We start from the raw sequence: 22,054 nt of genomic DNA, 5'->3' as shown, positions 1-22,054 counted from the left end.
TGTGATGTCATGGTGGTCAACCGCCTTGGAGCTCTGCGCTCAAAGAAAAACACGCTTGCATGTTACAGAATGCGGTACCAAATTAATTTGTGTCTTGTTTTATTTCTTAAGTTTACAGCAGTCGCAGAATGAACTAACAAATTTTATGAATAACTTGACTATCCGTATTACAAAGGCGTATGGTGAACACATTCCGTAACGATTTGCTTTAACGCAACGCAAAAGCTACGATTCTGTTTGCGATTATTTGCATTGCAGTTATAAGGACCTTTGCATTTATTTTCAGTTTCGTTGCTGTACATATTGCATTATCTGATGTTTTAAATACACAAATGTTGCGAAGACCGATATGAGATGAGACCCCAGGCTATGAAAATTTATTCAATTTAGTTTTTTGAACACGTCATTTTTATAAAATATATACTTTAAAATAACATATATTTACTTCAAATTAAGCTGACCACACACTCCGTTTCTACTGGGACAGTACCTACTTTTTGTAACCATTGTTTCGTTTAATTTTCTGATTCTAAAACGGGATGCCTAAATGTCCCGTTTTTGAGCAAATATGAACGGTGTACCGTAATGGTAATTCAAAATATAAATGATCAGAGCAAATTCTACACTCTTTCGTTGAGACGGCTGTGTATAAAGCTATTCTGGGAACTTTTGTTGCCACACTACGACCCGCTCGGAAGTACGTTTTTTTTTTTTCGCGCACTACCCTAGCCAACTGTTTTAAGCTGGTCACAAAAATGTATATCATGCGGGTCAAGTTGGAACAAAAGCAAGTTTTGCGGGGCTTCGAACCCGTTCCTACTACTACTACTAGTAGTAGTACTTATCTGCACAAAAGTAAATCAATCACTTTTTTGATTATTATTTTCGTCTTATTTTAATGAAAAAAGTGTTATGATAATTGAAGAAAATAATTAGAAACTTTCCTTGGGCGGGGTTTGAACCCACGCTAAAAGCGATTTACATTAATAACCTGTAGCGCTAGCACGCTGGGCAACGAGCGCCGACAGTAGCAAGTGTTTGATTTCTGCTATATGTAAGCTACGTGGTAAGACACGGATAACGCCAACCAATTAGAACCGTGCATTTAGTTCCTACTTCCGGAAGTATTACTCTCCCGAGCTAGTTCTGCACCACTTGGTACAATTGTACTAAATTCACCCCTTTTTGTCATTCATCGGCCCCTTTTGAGGAAAAGTTGGTACAATTCGGACCCGTTTTACAATTTTTACAAAGCAGTACATTTTTCATGTCAGTTTACTTACCTTATATTATTTTTACAGTCTATTATTTTCCCTCGGTAATGAAATAAGCGAGAATAAAGTGCAATAATTTATATTTTAATATTTTATTTATAACGTACTGTTTACACACGAACTGGGATACGCTTGATTTGTCCCTAGTTTTATATATTGTCACATATATGGCCATTATAGCGTTCTTGCTTATGGGTCACTTTGAAATAGAGGCGTTTGGTTTCCTTACAACAAATACTGAAGGTGATAACTGTTTTCCCTTTCAATGTCTGTTCTCTGTTATACTTCCTACGTCCGAGAAAAGTTTCCACTCCATGGTTGTTCGTAGTCCTCGTATTTGGATGTTTTTAAAAACTAATTTTTAAAAAGAGCACTGTTTGATTTGGCCTTTTGGAAGAGAGACGAAGTGTTCTAGGACTTTACCTCCTTTAATGTCGTGTTGTAGAGCTAAGTATTACACTGGTATAAAATAATGAATTCAGCCCTTTTTGTTTCAATTTGGCACTCTTTTCAGCCCACTGCCGAACTAGGACTGTCGCAACACTGCTCGGAACTAACACTCATTGGGAACGTGCCTGGAACTGGAAATTATTGGGTATCACTTAAGAAACGCTATAGTATCAGCCCTATTTATGTAAACACTACTGGCTCCGAAAATTCAATCTATGAATTTTCCTCCACTCGTGCGATTCATATGCGTCCCGCTCTGCAAGTTAAAATTCTGGTAACCTTACATTGAAGTAAAGCCAGAAACAAAGGTTTTCTCCAACCGAGTTATTAACCCTCTAGAATGCCGACAGCAATGTTTCGGCTACGAGATTTTGCCTGATTAAGCTCATGGGATCACTATCGTACACTTTCATAGAAATACCGGTAGCCTTAATAAAACTTAGTTGCTAAGTTGAAACAGGATTAAATGTATGATATGAATAAAAGAAACAAATACATATTAAGTCTAATAAATCAAATGAGTATTAATATTCGACGTTTACGATGTTAGTTTATTGTATTGTTTTATTTGTACATTCACTAGATCATAATGCTATAAGCAATAAAAAAATAACTTAGTATAAATAAGTATTCGTACATACGTTACATACGTATAAATAATTTATTACATAGAAATCATTCATTTCTCACATATGAATGGTTCTTTATGGTAGCACTCAACATCATTGAATAATCCGCCAGGAAACATTAGTTGACCACAATCTTCATTGCCGTTAGTGCCGCCATTGTTAGGCTCTCCAGTATTCCATTCTTCGAATCCCACATCTGACAGGGATTGTCCTAAGAAAATAGAAAGTTAAAAGAAGACTTAGCCCTAACTGGGAAATTGCACTGTTCCTGTATTATTATTATTATTATTATTATTATTATTATTATTATTATTATTATTCACTTGTTTATGTTAAAGTGAATATATATCAAGGATGTTTTAAAAAAAATAGAGAATTGCTTGCATATACAACAAAATCTTGAAGCCATACGTCACAGTTTTGCCACCCTCGCTCTACACACTCTGCCCAATAAGATCGCAATGATTTCAGCCAACATTCATGGCAGAAAGGAAAGTAACCAATCAGACGATGGCGAAAATAAGAGTAGCCAATCAGACATGCCGATGGTGGGTTTTCTCTTGGCTTTATTGAGTTAATTGGATGAAGATAAATATGGGCACATCCTCTATTTTATAACACCTTTGACGTAGGGGTCTATATATTGTTGGGGATAAATGGTTGATGTAGATAACAAATATTGTCAGAAATAGCATATAAAAAGTTGTATCAGTTGTTTGAGTGTTAAAAAATAGGGACTATATTAAGTATTGCCCGCCATCTTTCATCACAATCCAACATTTTATTAATTTTTAAAATTAAAATTGCTTCATTATAAAATAATAATTCGTGAAAGAACTCAGTAATATTTCTTCAAGGTTGCTAGAATCTATGAATGCTTGCATCTGGAGACGTAAACCCATAATTGAGGTTAAGAAAGAAAAAATGTATAAGCCAGGATTGGAAGCAGATATATATATATGCATATTAGGAATTATACAAAGTCGTTTTAGAGTTTGGCTAATTCCTGATGCAAACTTTCGTATTTAGAAGTACGTTTGTAAAGTTAGCAACAAATTGTCGAAAAATGACTCTCACAATTGTTCTGTAGATTTGTCAAAGCACATTGGAATACAAGGGTAAGAGAAAACTAGGCCTACTTTCTGTACTGTATTAATTGGTATCAGTACTATCTAAAATGAACACGATTTTATTATGTAACGAATTAATATTATACCCACCGACATTTGGTTTTAATGTTCATATTACCAAAGTGAGTAAGTACATTTATATTTACACTAATGTTTAAGATTCTCCCACAGTACCAAGCTTCGCTAGATGATTACTATTTATTTAATGAAATAATCTAGTTAATGTTATTCGGAAACCACTTTCATCTAGAACTATTAACTATTGAAATTGAAAAAAATTGAAATGTCTAGCATTTATATTATGAGATATAACCTAAACAGTTTGAACATTTGTACATAAACTTATACAAGTTCTACCTAAATAATAAATGTTTGCAAATCTTGCTATATATTAACCTACATAACGATTTTACAAGATAAATTCGAGTAGCAGAAGAATTTCTACCTGTAATTTATCGTGCTCTATTTAAATTTACCTTTGTGTCAATGTTGTTAATAGATCGTAGTTTATCTATAATTTTTCACGCTGCCGACCCAGGCCAATACACCCTAAAAATTATATCTGAACTTCAACAAATTGCAGCTCTGTGGGTTCACTTCTTTTCAGGCAACATTTCCATGTCAGATTTGTATTAATGCTTTTGTGCCTAGCAGATGATTTCCAACTAGTTTTAATTCGTTACGTAGTAGACGGAGTAGCATAGTAGATGGAGACTCAAACATCTTACTAACGGTAGTCGTAACGAAATACCTACTTATAAAATCATTTGCGAAGAACGTAAATATGAGAAGCACATAAATACACACAAGTATATCCAATAAGAAAAAAAAATATTTTATGATTTATATTTACATCTACAGCATTCAGGTTGGGGAAAGGCATGGTGATTCAGTGCTGGAGCGCTTAATTGTAGTGTGTGGGGTCCCTGGTTCGATTCCCGGCTTATCAAGATCATGTTGGACAACATCGTATAAACACGCTTTCTCGGGATACTTCCGTTTCATCCAACATTCCCATTCCACCTATTCTTATATAATCATTCAATTGCCTTAATCATACCGTCTCCTTTAGCTTAAAGAGGAAATTCATGAGACCTTAAACTGAAAGATTTTATTTCATTTTACATCATTCAGGTATTAAATATCAAAAGCAAACATTTCTGAATGCCTGTACTTTGAACGCGTGGAAACAGTTTGAGATTACGTACTCAAATTCCGCAATGTAATTAGAAATTTTCCATACGAATTAATCACAAATAGCCAAATTAGAAAAGATCACCACTCAAAACTACTTTACAATAATTCAATTTCATGAAGAATACGTGTTTACTGATGCAGGCATCGCATTATATAGTACCGTTTGCAAAACATCAAGATCTGTGAGATTTTAGCTACGGGAAGGTTATTTATAAAGTCGTTGTCACCCATCTATCTTTATCTGTATGAAAATATTAGAGAGCCATGAAGAGCGTGATGCAAGAACTTGAAAATCTTAACTTATATTCATGGTAGTAGCTTTCAAAATGGACACTTTTGGGTAAATCTGTATAAGGTAATCCAATAAAAAAGTATTGCTGTATCGTTTTTAATCTTTCAAGTTGCTTATATGCTATTGCCATATACATTGACATCACAAAACTGCTTTTTAAATACCAACCAATTAAGTTTGTGGTGCACAATATCGTGTCCGTGGCTTTTCACGAAGTAGTGTCGTTTTCTTCCACTTTTTCATTCCACCAATTCTTCCATCATCATTCACTTGCCTTAATTATCATCTCCCATACCCTGAAGGCCATATATATACTTCCAGCCCATTTGTGAATCGTGTATTTTCCTTTAGCAACGCGTGTCAATTAGTGACTTTATTATAAACGTCTAAATCTTAGGACTCCATTATTCGAAAACATTCCCATAAACATCACATTCCCATTCTCATAAACATCACACTTTCACCTCTTTAATTTCGTCTCTTACCATGAGAAACCTTAATTGAATCCTAATAGGTAAAAATTAGTTCCTAAGTTTACTGTCAAAATTTATCAAAATTCACTTTTTACAGCTTATAATTAGTTTAAAATGAAGAAATAAAATATTATAATTTATTTTTTATATAATTGCATGTAGTACTATATTCACTATAGGCATAGTAACAACAATGATAATTAATTCTTACAATTTTATCGCTTTTTAGAAAATTAATTTTTTGGCAGAATATAAGAGAAAATTATAACAAAAATTTTAATATTGACATTTCACTGTGAAAAAAGTTATTCATTTTCAAAAATTGGATACTCAACATAAAATTACGTCTTAACCAAATTTTAATAGATTTCAAATTGCACAATAAACAGCTTTCAATTGGTATTTCCACATATGCATGTAGCGAAGATTTTCTTGAAAGAAAAATAAATCCACTATTCATCAGTAAAACTGGAATAATGATAGCAAAATATATATTAATGTTTGACATCTTTTTAAGATATGAATGACAGTTAAGAAGGATTCTTATTTCTTCAGACACATTTTGTGGAATTTTCTGCGTGCTATGTGCTTCCTGTTGCCCTTGTAAGTTCAAGAGGTGATATTTTTAATATATATCCACACATGATAACTAGCAGACCTCTTAAATTACTTTCTGCAATACAGTAAAGTCATACATACACACAATTGTTTTCCAAACCTAACTGTTTAACCTCTGCCAATTACTACTGTTCCATCACAGAAACATGGACACAGAAACGCCAAGATTTCAAGATGGCGTCCAAGAGTAGTGGTGTAAATTTTCAAGCTGTAGATAAAAACAAGATAAAGTGTGATGAAACCTGCGGTAAGTTTAAGAGAAATGTTAAAAATGGCATTTTGTGTGTATCATGTGACAAATGGTTCCATTTTAAGTGTGGAAATGTCAATAATGGTGACAGCAATCATAAAATGAAGGAACAGCTCGAGTGGTTTTGCCCAACATGCACAGAACATGGTGGACCAGTAAACATTGATAATTCTATTTGCGATACCGATAGTTTATTAGAAATTATACGTGTTCTACAGGAAGACTTAAAACTACTAAAAATAGAAAATGAAACTTTACATCAAAGAATTAAAGCAGAAGAGCTAAACATTGAGAAGAAAAATCCATCGAAGTTTGAGTGGTCAAAAGTAAGTACTAGGGAAAGAGGGTCTATATTTCATACAGGAATGACGCCAGAGTTTCCATTAGTGTGTGAAAATAAATTTAGTGTTCTACAGAATGTTGACTGTGAAACTATGAACAACTCAAAGTGTTTGAAACAGAACGGAACCAACGGTAAAAGAAAGACAATGAATAACGTCAAACTTACAGTGAATCCGGCCTTCAGTGCGGTAGACAAGAAAATAAGTGCAAGGAATAAACCTGGAACAGAGCCTCAAGTTTTTGTATATGCGGATAGCAATGGGAGGGGTCTAGCTGAGCAAATGAACCTCAATCTAAAACACAAATTAAAGGCACAAGGAACCACTAAGCCTAGAGCAAAAAGTGCAGAGGTATTAAATGGAATTAACCCTAAAATTGGAAATAAGGAGAAAAGCTATGTTGTAATGTTAACCGGTACAAATGGTGTGGCTTGTAACCAAGAAAATGAAGTTATCAAGAAAATTAAAGGTAAACTTACTGAGCTAAATTACTGTAAAGTAGTGGTGGTAAATATTCCAAATAGGTATGACCTTAAGGAAGAATCATGTGTAAATCAAGCTACTAAGGTCACTAACATGAAGTTGCAATCTTTGTGTAAACACTTCAGAAATGTGAAAATGGTAGATGTAAGTAAATTTGGTACAGAAATGTTCACAAGGCATGTTTTGCATTTAAATAAAAGGGGAAAAGAATTGTTAAATAATGAAATTTGTGATGTAATTAACAGTGATATGAGTAATAAATCTAGGTCTCAAGCAGCGTTGCCAATACCTTGGGAAGTAACTCAAAGTAAGAAGAATGTGGATGAGGACACTTCTTTTTTAGTTCAAGGGTAAATTTAACACAGCGAGTAGGCTTACGTATCTTTCATCAAAATGTACAAGGGTTTTCCATTGGGAAACAATTAACGATGGAAGTTTTGTTGACGGAAATTCTGAAAGATGTAGATATTGTTTGTATAACCGAACATTGGTGTGCACAAAACAATATAGAAGCTATACATTTACCAAATTTCAAGCTAGCAAGTAGTTTCTGTCGAGAAAAGAAAACAAGGGGTGGTTCAAGTAAAACATAGTTTAAAATTTAAAGAATGCACTAAGTTTAAACATATGAACGATGAAAAAATTTTCGAATGTTGTATTTTGGAGCTCCCAGTGGAAAAAATTGTAATAATCTGTATATATAGGAAACCGGATAGTGAAGTTGAAATTTTTGTGCGTAACTTAGAAGTAATACTCTCAAATTATAATTGTACTAAATACAGCCCAGTAGTAGTAGGAGATCTAAATATGGATTTTTTGAAAGATATTGATGTAAAGATAAAAAAATATTGGGTACGTTTAATTTAAAACATTTAATAAATAAACCTACTAGGATAACTCCAACCGGTATATCAGCACTAGATCAGATAATTCTAAACTCTGACCACTTGAGCTCAGATTGCTGAAATATGTGATAAATGCTTCTCTGTAACTCAAAAGTGTAAGAAATATAGTGTAAGAACTTTCAAAGTTACAAGGGTATTCAGTAGCCAGAATATCAATTATTTTAATGATTTACTTAGTCACGAAGCATGGGAAGGTGTACTTTCATTAAACAACGCAAATGATATATATAATGGATTCATAAAAACTTTTGCTTACTATTTTGATATAGCTTTTCCTAAAATGAAACTCGTGTTAAAATCCCAGAAGAAGGGACATTGAGTTACTCCTGAAGTACTAAAAGCAAGTGCTACAAACATAAATTTACATAAACTTAGTAAGATTTTTAAAACAAGTTGTGCAAAGTCCTACTACAAACAATATTAAAAAAGGTACAAGGAACTAATTAGAACGACTAAAAGGAACTACTACCAACTTAAACTTGCTTATGCATCCAATAAAACTAAAACCATGTGGAACATTATAAATGAAGAACTAAATGGTGGCAAAGAGATACCATATGTGGATACAATAATACATGAAGGGAACAGTGTAACAAACCCAAGGGAAAAAGCAGAAAAATAGTTAACAATTTTTTTATAAATGTCGTTTCAAAAATTATGGGTGATGATAAAGTAAATAAATGTAAACAGAATGACCACAAAGTAGTTACTGTAAATAATTTTAAACAAAGTTCAAATAAATGTTAAAAAAAACAATCTTTCTACAGGCAGTATCAGAAGATGAAATAGCAAATATAATAAAATCTCTCAAAAACAAAAATACAGCTGGAATTGATGAAATCTCAGATAATTTATTGAAAAGATGTTTCAATCAGGTGACAAAGCCGCTTTATCATTTAGCAAATAGCTATATCACTTACAAATGGCGAGTATCCAAAAAAGTTAAAAATTGCGAAAGTTAAGCCCTTGTTTAAAAAAGGTGAAAAGCAAAACATATATAACTACAGATCAATATCTCTCCTACCTGTTGTTGGAAAAGTTTTGGAAAAAAATTATGTATAACAGGGTATTGAAAGAAAATGTTATCTCAACAAAACAACATGGCTTCCTTAAAGGTCGATCTGCAAACACGGCAATATTTAATTTCATTGAGAAAGTAAGAAATATTGTAGATAAGAAAGAAAACTGTATAGGAATCTTTCTTGATTTGTCTAAAGCTTTCGATACAGTACAACACAGTTTACTTTTGAACAAACTGGAGAACTGTGGAATACGTGGTAAAGCAAGGGACTGGTTTAGTTCGTACTTAAAAAATCGTAGGCAGGTCGTAGAAATAACGCATAAGAATAATAACTTTGTAGAAGGCTATTTATCAGATGAATTATATATAAAACACGGAATTCCACAAGGATCTATTCTAGGGCCATTGTTCTTCCTTTTATATATTAATGATTTTGAAAAAAGCATATCTTCGGCAGATGTCACCCTTTTCACTGACGATACCACTCTGCTAGTGAGTGGAAAGAAATGAAAAATTATTGGAACAGAATGCTAGGCAAACACTAAATGAAGTATCTCTTTGGATGAAGAACAATAATCTTTTTGTTAATGTTGAAAAATCCATTGCTATAAATTTTCATAACAAGTGCAGTAAACCAATATACCCTAACCTATATCTGAACCAAAATAAAATTAAGTATACAACACATTGTTCGTTTTTAGGTCTTACTATAGATCATAACTTGACTTGGGAATTTCATATAGAGTCAGTTATTAATAAATTAAATACAATATGTTATGCACTAAGGATTATTAGAAAGAAGGTAAATTTAAAATTAGCTAAAACCTTGTACCATTCGTGTTTTAACTCTATCTTGCAATATGGTATCATGTTCTGGGGAAATTCAAGTCAGAGATTTAATGTTTTCAAAATTCAGAAGAAAGCCATAAGAATACTTTGTGATAAGAAGCCGAATTTTTCTTGTAGACATTTGTTTAAGGAGGTCAATATACTTCCTCTGGATAGTTTATATTTGTATCGTCTCTTTTTGTATTTGAAAGAACACTCATTGTCATTCGTAACAAATAAGGATGCACATAATCATAATACGCGAAATAAGAATGATTTTCATTTGTGTAATCACCGGTCAGCAATGTACCAAAAAAGTGTAAGTTCGGGTGGTGTTAAGTTGTACAACATGTTGCCTATTGATATAAAGTATGAAGAAAATATGAAAAGGTTCGGACAAAAGTTAAAATTATTTCTATTAGAAAATTCTTCTTATACGATTGAGGAGTACGTAATTATCATAACAAGGTAATATTACTTTATTTTACTCATGTAAATTTTCGGTACATATGACGCATGTTACACTTACTTGAGGACATTCCTCGTACTTGTAAGTTCATACAAAAGAAATAAATACATGTCCCTCTTACTCCATTCTAGGAGTTCTTGCAATGCCGAGAGGCAAAATATGCCACTCAGTTTCTCTCCTAAATCTGTTTTGTTGTTGCAAATGTTTGATTTTCTTTTGAGGGCCGCGGTGGCTCAGTGACAGAGCGTTCACCTCTGTTGCTTGGTGTCCCGGGTTCGATCCCAACCCCCGCCAAGTGAACTTTGTAGTGGACAAACACCGTGTGCATGGGTTTTCCCAGGGTTCTTCCGTTTCCCCTAATTTTCTTCATTCCACCATTTCATTCTTTAGCCATCATCACCGTCTCCTTTAGCCTAACCGGCATAACCGTGGGACGTAAAACTCAAAGATTTCATTTTTTGATACTCTTTTCTATTCTTACGTTACATGATTTATGACGTAGGTTTGAAATGCATGAATAATTACGTATTATAGTCACTTAGTATACAAATTTGGTGACTTTGAAGTTGACTATTACCATCTTTAAAAATATAAACAAAAATTAGTGCACAATTGTTTGATTATGACCAAGTTATATTCTGTAATTTCATCTTGAACTACAAAGTAAAAGTCTCAGCAAAATCAGCAATGATTATATATGTTCTGGGTGAAGAATACTTTCTCTTCTCTTTCCTCAAAAGGTTACTCTAAATTTTAGAAATTACGTTGTGACTTCAGGTTATTTAGCTTTTGTCTCTATTAGAGATCCAAAATACTCGTCGTCGGTTCAATTATTCACCAGTTCAGCTCGGTTTGTTGTCTCCCATTGCTTAAATTTTATTATATATCCTATATTCTTCAGATATTGCTTTTCTAAGTTTTAATAACTGAAACTCATCAGACAATCATAAAACTTTTCCTCAATAGATTTCAACGAGCATGCAGACATGGTCCTTTACTTGGTGTATTTATTCCTAATACAATTACAACAATAGCTAATATTTTCTAATGGTCGTTTTACTTCTAACAATTTTTTTAACAGCGATTGGATATCAAAGTTTTTTACTTTCTTTTATTGTCTGTTGTAAGCTTGCCCTAAGGTGTAAATTATTCAACTATAAAATACATTCGCGTGTAAGATCAAGCAGAAAGGTACCCTCTGCATCCTGTGTGACTCTGAAGTTGCATGAATCAGTTAAACTTAAATCATATATAAAAATAGTCCTTCAGTATGATACAGAGAACTAACAGAAGAAAAATATCTTAGAAACACAAAATGGTACTTTTAAAGAGAAATAATAACTTAAACTGAAATCACTGCGACTCATCATGGCTCCACCTGACTTTACAAGAGTGAAATGGTCTTTAGAAGGATATGATTACTACGAACAGTGATGCAAGTTCTGCAAGGTTCTCCAATGGTACTAACAAGGCTTGTAATGAGCTTGTGGTATGAAGTTTAATTCCTTCCCTAAGGCTGTTGGTAACTATTGGATGGTACTTGGTGCATCTAGACGTACTGCAAGACGTCTGCAGTAACTTGCACATCATCGATGAAGTTCAAGTTAGGGTAATAAGCTGACTGGTTCTTTCCCCGAATATCCTGTTGTTCCAACAGCTCCAAAGCCTGTGATGTTCGATCGGTCTCAAGTTATGGTCCATAGAAAAGTTGGAGACGACTGTACTTCTGAAAAGAAGCATATGGAGGAGTACAGTGTCATAATAACGTTGACCACTTAGAGTACTATGCTCAAAATTTTGGAGGTGGTATGCCCATGGAGTATTACTCATCTCCACACAAGGTTACCTGGACCACTAAAGCGATTATATTGGGTAACGTTCCTAGGTTAAGTGTGTGTTCTCATCTCTCGCCCCAGAATCATTACTCACACTGAATTTGTTCATATCAGAGAAAGAATGCTATGCTATCCTATTCCGTGTTTCTAGTGTGTGAGTGTCAAAGAATACAATGTAATAGCCATTGACAAAGGGACTGCCCGAATGCAGCCCACTCGACGTACTATTGTAGGGCATGAGATTGGACGCTTTCCAGTCCTGTTAAATGTATCGCCTACTGCAAAATGTAGCGGTTCTTCTCTGCTCTAGTTAATTATGGTCGATCATCACCTCTCTTAAGCACAGCATTGCCTGTGGTTTGTAACGCTCCTCATGCACGTAATGCAATGCTGTGGACAATATCAAACTTCTGAAGTACACTCCTCATACCTAGGAGTCTTTCCTGCAGGTCTTCGAGTTTAGGCTCACTGATAAGTACTTCGTACAATTTTAATGATTATTCCCTTATAACATCATCCAAATATTGTCTCCAGACCATGTTGTTGTTTCTTAACAGCTCTCTGACTGACATGCTACACTTGCACTGATGCAGGAGTAGACCAATGCGATGCGCGACCAAAGCGCTCACGCTAACATCACTCTATGCAACGGCTTCCGTATGTACATGTAAAAGATACGTATCTATGAATATACTGTGTCAATTTTATTCATTTCCGAAAATTATGCAATATTTTATGTTACTTTATGTATGCTGCCCTTAAGTTTTGCAAACCACTGTTAAACAAGAAATTAAAACTATTAACAAAAATGAAAGGAAACCATTAAGTGTTACATCCGACGATTATGTCGGGGCTAAAAGATATGGTGATGATGAGAAATGAATGAAATGGTGGAATGATGAAACTGGGAGGAAACGGGAGAACCCCGAAAAAACTCACGCATACGATGTTTGTCCACGACAAATCTCACTTAGCATGGGCCGGGATCAAACCTAGGACCCTATGCACCAGAGGTGGACGCTCTATCACTGAGCCACCGTGGCCCCGAAACTAGTAACAAATAGTTGACACTAGCGGAGGTATGGTTTTCCATTCCAATTGTTAAAAATTCATTACTTTGTGTATAGCCAAATATCAAAGATAATTGCTTTACTATAGTTTTCTCTTATATACATGTGTATTCTGTAAAAAAAATCTAACTTTTTATTCCATATTCCACCAGAAATATCATACTTCTAACTTTATAAAACTTACAAAATTTCAAGGATTTTTTTAAAATCATTAAAATTGTACGAAGCACTTACCAATGTTATTAGTACCATACGTAATATCTATAATTATCTATAATATATATAGATACAGATGGTGATCAGAAAAATGGAAACACCTATAGTTGGCAACATGCCAGATGTATGGGTTGGCAGTGGTGTCGTGGCGCCCGCAGCGCCGGACCGCTGGTGGCGGTGTGTTAGGTCAGTCTCCATACTACGTCAGGCGCAGTGGAACAGCAGTGTCCAGTGGCTGCAGCAGACGGAGGTAGTGTAAAATGGGAGACCTCTCAGAGTTTCAAAGAGGGCAAATTGTTGGTGCGCGGTTATGTAAAGTGAGTGTGACGGCAGTGGCTACTGTCTTAGGTGTGTCGCGTAGGACTGTGTCGAAGGTGATGACGGCCTACACAACACCACATCGGGGAAGCGGAAAAGTGGGCGGAAGAAAATCATGAGTGACAGGTCACGCCGGGTATTAAAGCGCATTGTCACGCAGAACCGTCAGCACCTCCCCCACCCTGTTTCGACAATCACAGTCCGCCGCGAATTACATGACATGAACTTACGGCGTCGTGTTGCACGGGCCAAACCGCTCATCAGGGACCATAACGCTTTCGCACACCGCAAATGGTGCCGCGACCATGCAACTTGGACCGTTGAGGACTGGAAACTTGTGATATGGTCGGATGAGTCATCCTTCACCCTATTCCCAACCACGGGCCGTGTTTATGTGTGGAGAATGCCCAAAGAAACTTATGATCTGCAGTGTCTCCGCCCAACTGTGAAACATAGCGGCGGCTCGGTGATACTGTGGGCCGCCATATCATGGTTTTCATTGGGTCCTGTGGTTGCACTTAGCGGACGAATCACTGCCAACGTATATGTCGCAATTTTAGGAGACCCCTTGCATCCTATGGTCCGGATGTTGTTCCCGGACAATGACGCCATCTTCCAGGATGATAATGCATTCATTCACACAGCTGGCGTTGTTGCAGCGTGGTTTGAGGAACATCGGGATGAAGTTCAACACCTCCCCTGGCCCGCCCAATCCCCAGATCTCAACATAATTGAACATCTGTGGTCCGTCTTGGAAACACGATTCCGGCGACGATTTTCACCTCCATCCTCTCTGGCAGAACTGGCCGATGCCCTGCACGAGGAATGGTGTAAAATTCCACTTGCTACCATTCACGACTTCTATGCCTCCATCCCACGTTGCATCAAGGCTGTTCTTAAGGCGAAAGGTGGCCCGACACTATATTAATCTGGTAAGTTGCAATTTCTTTCAGGTGTTTCCATTTTTCTAATCACCATCTGTATCTATATACGTATATATATATATATTACCATACCTCTATCTATAGTTAGTATAGTACCATACGTAATTAATAAAAAATAACCTTTGATATTTCACCTCTTCGTTGTAAACTTAAGCTCAAAAAAGATAGAGTTGTTAAATTTCGAGACTAAACTTCTGGAGTAATTTTCACCTGTTGTGGCTCAGTTAGGCTCTTGGTGCTGAGAGACAAAGTTAAAGATGAGAAAGTGCTGGAAAAAGTAAGGTAACTGCAGGTATATACGCCAGTGCAGATAAATGGGCCAAGTGTTCAGTGCTTGGACGTTTCCAACAAAATCCGCTAAAATGCGGCTCCAATATGTGCCACTGTCTTAGACAAGTTCGATTTGACGAATACTTCTGGGGACAGTGTTGAGACCACCACGCCGTGCAGTGTTGTTTGCTTCGTTAAGGTTCCGTGGAAGGACGTTATTATTTCAATAGAAATACGAATCCGTTATTAATACCGTGCTAACTTGGAACATTGCCGATTGTTTACAGCAATGACGCCTTATTTCATGTCCGTCTAGGAACACTTTGTTTAGCAAGTGTAACTTCAGTATTTGTGATTCCATTTCTACTAAATTAATACCAAGTATGTTGCAAGAAATACGCTAGAGCTTTGCAGGAGTGACTGTAGAAGACAAAGATGTTTCCATTTGTCTCACATGTTCCATGGTGTATTTTTTAAAGTCACAGTACAGTAACATTTTTTTAAATCTTGATATGGACTAAAACTTTTCAGTTTGGAACTTCATTTCAACTTTGAAGATTACCATTTTTACATTTTATATTTTTATCTTTATCTTGCACTTTGTTTATTCTATTTTTTTGCTTCAGCCATGTTGCGTAGTAATATTAGAGTTCGTATAATACAGATGAAATAAGCAGTTGCAAGATTTATTACTTGTTTCTAGTAGTATCCTAGACTTGGCGTAATTACCTGCACGTGTTGGTAAATACGCCACTTTGTAACACTTCTTTCTTTTACGTTGAGTACAAAATAGAAGTGAGTTGCATCATTGCCACATTTTTTCAACACGCGGAAAAGGCTACTCTGCAACGCATGTGTCTTGTTCTTTGTGTTTCATGAAAATTAAGGCCATGAAAAATACAAAACCCTTAGCATGGCGTATTTACTTGATGAACCTACCTTAGTATTTGTTGTAATGTTTTTGGGTAATCCGATTATAAAATATAGAGCTTTAGGCTAACGTCCTTGAAATCACCAATTGATACACGCTGCTCAGGCTGGGATTACAATTATTTTTTTTTTGTGTGCCGTCAATATATATATATAAAAATGTATAGAACAATAAATAAGTACTATGGATTAGTATCTCCCTTCGGATCGCTTCATATGGATTGATTTCGTTTCTTACTTCCTAAATAATAGGTACGATCATAACATTACACTTCGAGCATACATTTCCCAGTTATATCTCAGGTTACACAATTTGAACAGCGGTATTACAGGTGGGCACAAAGTCGATTTTCCCAATATGCGAAGAAATAATTGTTTTGCGGAAAGCGACTTTGCGCCTACCCTGTATAATGGCTATAGATTTTGACTGTTATTCTATTAGAGTCTCGTTACATATTTCATTGTGTCTGTATAAATTAAATTTGCAGTAATAAATAATTGAATATTTGAACTAATGTTATTATGATTAACAGAAGAACTTATAAAAATAGTGCAAATAAGAGTTCATACCTTCTACTGTAATGAATACACCTTCTGAAATTTGGTCGCTGAAACCAAGTAAGACACCACGTATGAAATCGTCCCCTAGAGGTACTCCTTCGGTCAGCAGGACTTCCATGATACCGTCTCTTTCAGCAGCAGAATTTAGAATTAATAAATGTCCTCCTTGTAGAATACAAATCTCACGTGCCGTGTCCCATGTTTCTGGGTCTTTCACGTACAAATAGGTTCCAATGTCAGGAATAACAAACCAACCATCATCAGCTTTGGTCAAATCTATAATTAGGAGGTAATCGTATCTTTATTAATATTAAGATATGTGTATTATGTATCATGAACACTGCATATGACATCAACACAATTGTTTCACCTTTCAGAATTTGGTAATTTTATACAAAATTATGTTATTCTTAACTTCATAATGCCGATAAATCCCCGTATATTATAAATAATCATAGTTTACAACGTCCAAGAGAGTAAAATTACATTTTTTCTTCCACATACTCTTCGTAGATTTCTTATATATGTTAGCTCACGATATGTCACATCCCTGCTATAATGCAGAAATTTCATTTCATTTTTACTTTCGAACTTGGAAGAGAAAATGATAAAACCCGACCTGTGCTAACCTGTCTCACAAATATGGATAGAACAAATGATATGTTGTTAAAGTAAAGACTAGACAGCAGAGTGATTGGCTTCATCAGCAGCAACCATCTTACTGTGGAGTGCACATACATGGCACCAGGCAGGAAAGTTAAACCAGAGAAGAAATCATAAAGATTATAATTAGGGCTCGGAAGTTGAGGAAAAATCCTCTTTTTTACGAGTACCCAAAGACAAGGCTTAACATATGTTCATTTTGGGTTATTGCAGGCCAGAAAAGGTGCTTTTATTTGTCCTTTTTGCCTTTTTCGGCATTTTCTTTGTTTATTGGTCTTTTTAAAGCTTTTCATAAGTCTTAGTCTTTTTTTGCACTTCATCTTTCGACAATAAATTTACTGGTCATTAACTCGAAAAATTCAAAAATATAAGACATTCTTCAACGACTGGACTGATAAGACCAGATCTACTACAATCACAAGTCAGATAAGGAGGCATAACAATGTCCTCCAGCAAGGAGGAGTGAGGGTGGGGAAGTTTTCTTATTTTAGTTTGTACTTCAGTTTGTGGAAGAAGGATACGTCGTTAACCTACCAGAAGCTTGTATTTCTTGAGCATTAAATTCATTAAATATGTAATTCTAATTAAATTGGGTATTATTTTTACGTCCTTTTTCCCAGTTTTAGGCCTTCTTTTTAGATGTGTTTAAGTCTTCTTATACATCCTTTTTTTTTTGTTTGGGGGGGGGGCAAGTTTTAGGTCTTCAACTTCGGAGCCCTAATTATAATACATCAGGAACATTTATGATTGTAATTATGTTAAAGGTGGAATAAAAATATTGAAATCAGCCTCTGATACAAATAAATCATTATTTATGTAGCTCCGACTAGGCTAAGGATGAAAACAGAAATTCTGAGGCAGCATCTAATTATGTGACAGGTAAGGGGATAAAGATGTTCTAACAATTGAGAAATGAAGGTATAATTAATTTCTACATTCGTTATGCGGTTATCAAGTGCATAAGGAGGATAATCATGATACATATTCAATACAAGGCTGCACCCAAAATAAACTGTCTACTGGATATGGATCTCCCTCCAAAACTTCGGAACTCGACACACTTATGTACACTTTCTCAATAAAACTGTACTTGTTTAACAGCGAAATATTTTATATAGATTAAATATTTGACCTCACTTATCATCACTGCACAATTTCATTTCCGAAAAATAAACCAATTAATTTTATCATATATCGTGAGAATATAGTGTCAGTACTTAAAAATTACTTATCGTGCTTTTTTACGACAGTAGAATAACATCCGTTCGATACTACATAAACATACTGTATTTTATTATTGGATCCCTCCCAACCGAAATTTGCAGTGCACGCCTGATTCAATACATATAATTCTCGCATATTATTTCATATCTTTGTTCACTGATTCACTGCATCATATATATTGTATACTAATCATAACTATTAACCCCTTGCACTGAAATAACGAGTCTAGCTCGTCATACAATTACTGTTTCAAACGGAAACACGTGTATCACAAACATGCATTTGGAGCACCTATTTCCACGGAGTTCAAAGTTAATTACGAAAATATGAACTATTTCATATCTACGAAAACTATTTAGCTTTTAAAGTCCTTTTAACCGTAACGCCAAGAAGAATAGGAACAATCATTTATTTCTCTGCCGATTTCGCCAACATTTCAATGAAGCAGATAAATTATATACCGTCTTTCACTTTGAAGATTGGATTGGCAAAATTAATTGTGCAAATTCCACATTCTCAATAATTAACAACATATAAAGCAGGTCAATATTAAGAACAAGGGCGTACACAAACAATTACATAATATAGTGTAATTGATCAAGTAGGTCCATTACAGTTCGAAGACATTGGAAGAATGATTTAAACTATATCAATTTTTATTATTTTCTTTCATTGGAGCGTTGTATTATACTTATTTTATTTTTTCTATATTAGTTGTAATTAACATTAAGATTCAATTCTTTAGTATTTAATATTTATAACTAATGAATTCTTTAATATTTATAAATACTGAAGTAAAGTCTGTGTATAACATCAGTAATTTTTATACTATCGATGAAAAGTATTCTTATTACATATTTTGTAAACATCTGGAAATCTATTTCTTTTTTTCCGTATATATTTAAAAATTTACAAATCACGATACAAATAGAAATTTGAATATAATGTATCTACAACAATTAGTTCTAAGACATTCTTCGGGATGAAAATAACTCTGTTGAATATATTATTTTTTACAAATTTTTAAAATAATAACGATTCAAACAGAGGTCTATGGCAATAGTATTATTAAAAAACTTTCAATCAGCGGTTAAAATGTTGATATCAAGTCCTCTTCCCTGGAACGTCTTCTGCCTTTGAGATTTTCAAAGGCGACGGATACTTGGAAACTTTCGTTGTCTAGGTGTAGGCCGAGAGAAGGTGAAAGTAGAGCTTGAAGCCATGTTCCGCTTTCAGGGGACATGACTGCAAGTAACCTGTCCTTATCTTTGATGTTTTAGAAGCCAGCAATAATGAATCCAAATTTTAATTCACGATGGACTCGTCCCAGCCCGACGGAAGAAGGGGGGTCTGACCCAAGGGCTCCGATTCCAGGGGGGCACGGGCCCACAAAAGCTCATGTGGGCCCCCGCATTGTATTTATAAATATACAATATTAGACATAATTTGTCTTAAAATCTTCATATATGCCTTCTGCATCTGAATGCCTCCCCAAATTTACAGAGAAATCGGCGCCCTTGATCTGACCCAAGTAAATTTCATCATCTGGTTATGTAGTCCTGCACATCGGGGTTAATGACTTCATCTCTCTGAAGGAGGGTTCTAATCAGTTGTCTTGAACTATAGAAAGAGGCCAGAAAAGACGGGAAAGCCAAATCCGTAGCGCGACGGATTCCAAGATTTCCAGTTCTAACTGGTAATGATGCTTGTAGCCATGCTTCTTCACTGAGGGTACAATTAAGAATATTCTCCAATCCTTTTCAGAGCATAGTCGAATTTCACAAGTAGATTATCGTCCCTCCAGGAGGAGGAACAACGTATAAAATACAACAATCTTGGGATCGAGAAAGTTGCTCTGAGAAGGTAAAATGCTGAATGTGCAGAAAGTTTCGAAAGGAGTGAAAGTAGATTATCTAAAGATGAAATCTTTTCCAGTAATATCTTGCTTCTTATGCCTGAAGAAACAACCGCTCCTAGAAGTTCGGCGCTAGATGTTAATAATTTAATCCCAGGCGCCGCCTTGTTGAATCTATTATATAAATTTTGAGTTTCAGCATTTGTTACTCCTAGAAAGTCGATTTCGCATTTCGAGTAATTGAGACACAATTTTATTCATGTTGGTTGTGTGTGTATATGAACTAAAGTATGTAATACTGACTCAGTTTCTCCGGCTATAGTGCCATCGTCATAATACCAAATGTTGAGCTCAGTATTAATATCTATAATGATTGGCTGAAGAGGTAATGCAAATAGAGCAGGACCTAGTGGATCGCCATGTTAGAACTCCTCATTGCGAAAGGATAATATTATCTATAAAAAGGTAGCTAGGTTGTGAGTACCTCTGGTATATATATGGAAACAAAGAAGGGAAGTGACCTTTAACTGAAGAGAGCATTAAATCTCGGTTAATATCGTTGAAGGCATTTTTAAATCTATTTTAAGTAGGGCTTTAGGTTGAGGATGATGAGAGGAATAATACATTCGTGCTGCACGGACTGCAATTTCAGCTCCGTACGGCACGCAGACTCCTACCTGGTGTGGGGATAATATATCAATTATTGATTCTCTCACTCTGGAGCATATAATTTTAGCTGTGAGTCGTCTCCACACATTTCCTACTGCTACTGGTCGAATGCCATCACTTTTCTTCTTGAGTGCAATGATGAAGCGCCGAAAAATTTGTGTATATCACGACTAGTAATTTTCTTAAAATTATCGGATTTAATAATTCGCAGATTGAGTTGATTAAGAGCTTTTTTGCCTCGGAATCTCGATCTTTTAGTATCGCTGGACGGAGAATATCCATTCCACCTGTTGAACCGGCCGGGAAAGATTTAAGTGCTTTGGTGAATTCTGATGCTGATGCTTTAGTAATAGTAAAGAATGTCTCGGGAGATTCAAGAAAGTTCAATGAATGAGAGTGAGCACGATGTTTTTCTCTAAGGGATTCCAGAACTGATTTATCCAAAGTAGTTAACATGTCTTCGGAAGATAATAATTTCACTGCTCCTCGTATGTCTCCCTCCGCCAATTTGTGTTCGATGGTCTTGATATTAAATGAGTTGGATGTTGGCGGTTGACGAGGTTTGTATGTATGCATAGAGTGGGCTAATAAAGCATCCCTCAGAGTACTGCATATGGGTATGGGAAAGATCTGTCCACAATTCGAGATTGTTAGTTCTCATTATCTTCTGTATTATGTCTTGAAAACATTCTGCCACGGCAATCTAGCTCCTCGAGGAACTCGGCGAAGAAATAGAATGTTGGGTTTGAAATGAGCGAGTACATCATAGGAGTGAAATACAGAGTCTTCAGAGTTGAAATCTATGCCATTAAAAACTATTTTACTGGATGATTGTTATTAGAAAGTTTATGGTGGCGTATGCCTTTGTGAATAGCTAAGCCTCTCTGGCTGAGAAAATGTTTGTTGCAGTGAGAGCATGATATACTATTTCGTACATCTTAGTTATCACCTGTATTTGCGCTTTGGAATAATGTGAAAGCGTTGTGCTGTGTAGCGGAGTCAAAGTTTGTGTTATTGATCGGATTTTCATTATATAATGCTGCATCGCATAGCCTCATTAGTGGGTTGTCACTTTTATCAGACTTGTCCATATTACTTTGGCAAATAATATGCGTTTACTTAAATGGTATTCATTGTTG

General features: G+C 35.3%; 1 protein-coding gene across 1 annotated transcript in view; it reads right to left on the bottom strand.

Annotated features, from left to right (window-relative positions):
• Positions 1 to 2,254: 2,254 nt before the first annotated feature.
• Positions 2,255 to 22,054, bottom strand: part of LOC145667845 (hemolymph lipopolysaccharide-binding protein-like) — a 37,202-nt gene continuing 17,402 nt past the window's right edge. Inside the window, exons 3-4 of the mRNA XM_081735278.1 lie at positions 16,514 to 16,780; positions 2,255 to 2,564 (exon numbers count right to left, since the gene is read on the bottom strand). Of these exons, the coding sequence (XP_081591404.1) occupies positions 2,404 to 2,564; positions 16,514 to 16,780 (428 nt within the window). The 3' untranslated portion in view covers positions 2,255 to 2,403. The remainder of the gene's footprint in view (positions 2,565 to 16,513; positions 16,781 to 22,054) is intronic.

The sequence above is a fragment of the Thermobia domestica genome, chromosome 1 (assembly GCF_964235325.1).
Source record: "Thermobia domestica chromosome 1, izTheDome1.hap1.1, whole genome shotgun sequence".
Lineage (NCBI taxonomy): Eukaryota > Metazoa > Arthropoda > Insecta > Zygentoma > Lepismatidae > Thermobia > Thermobia domestica.
This window is presented reverse-complemented; position numbering and strand designations above follow the sequence as displayed.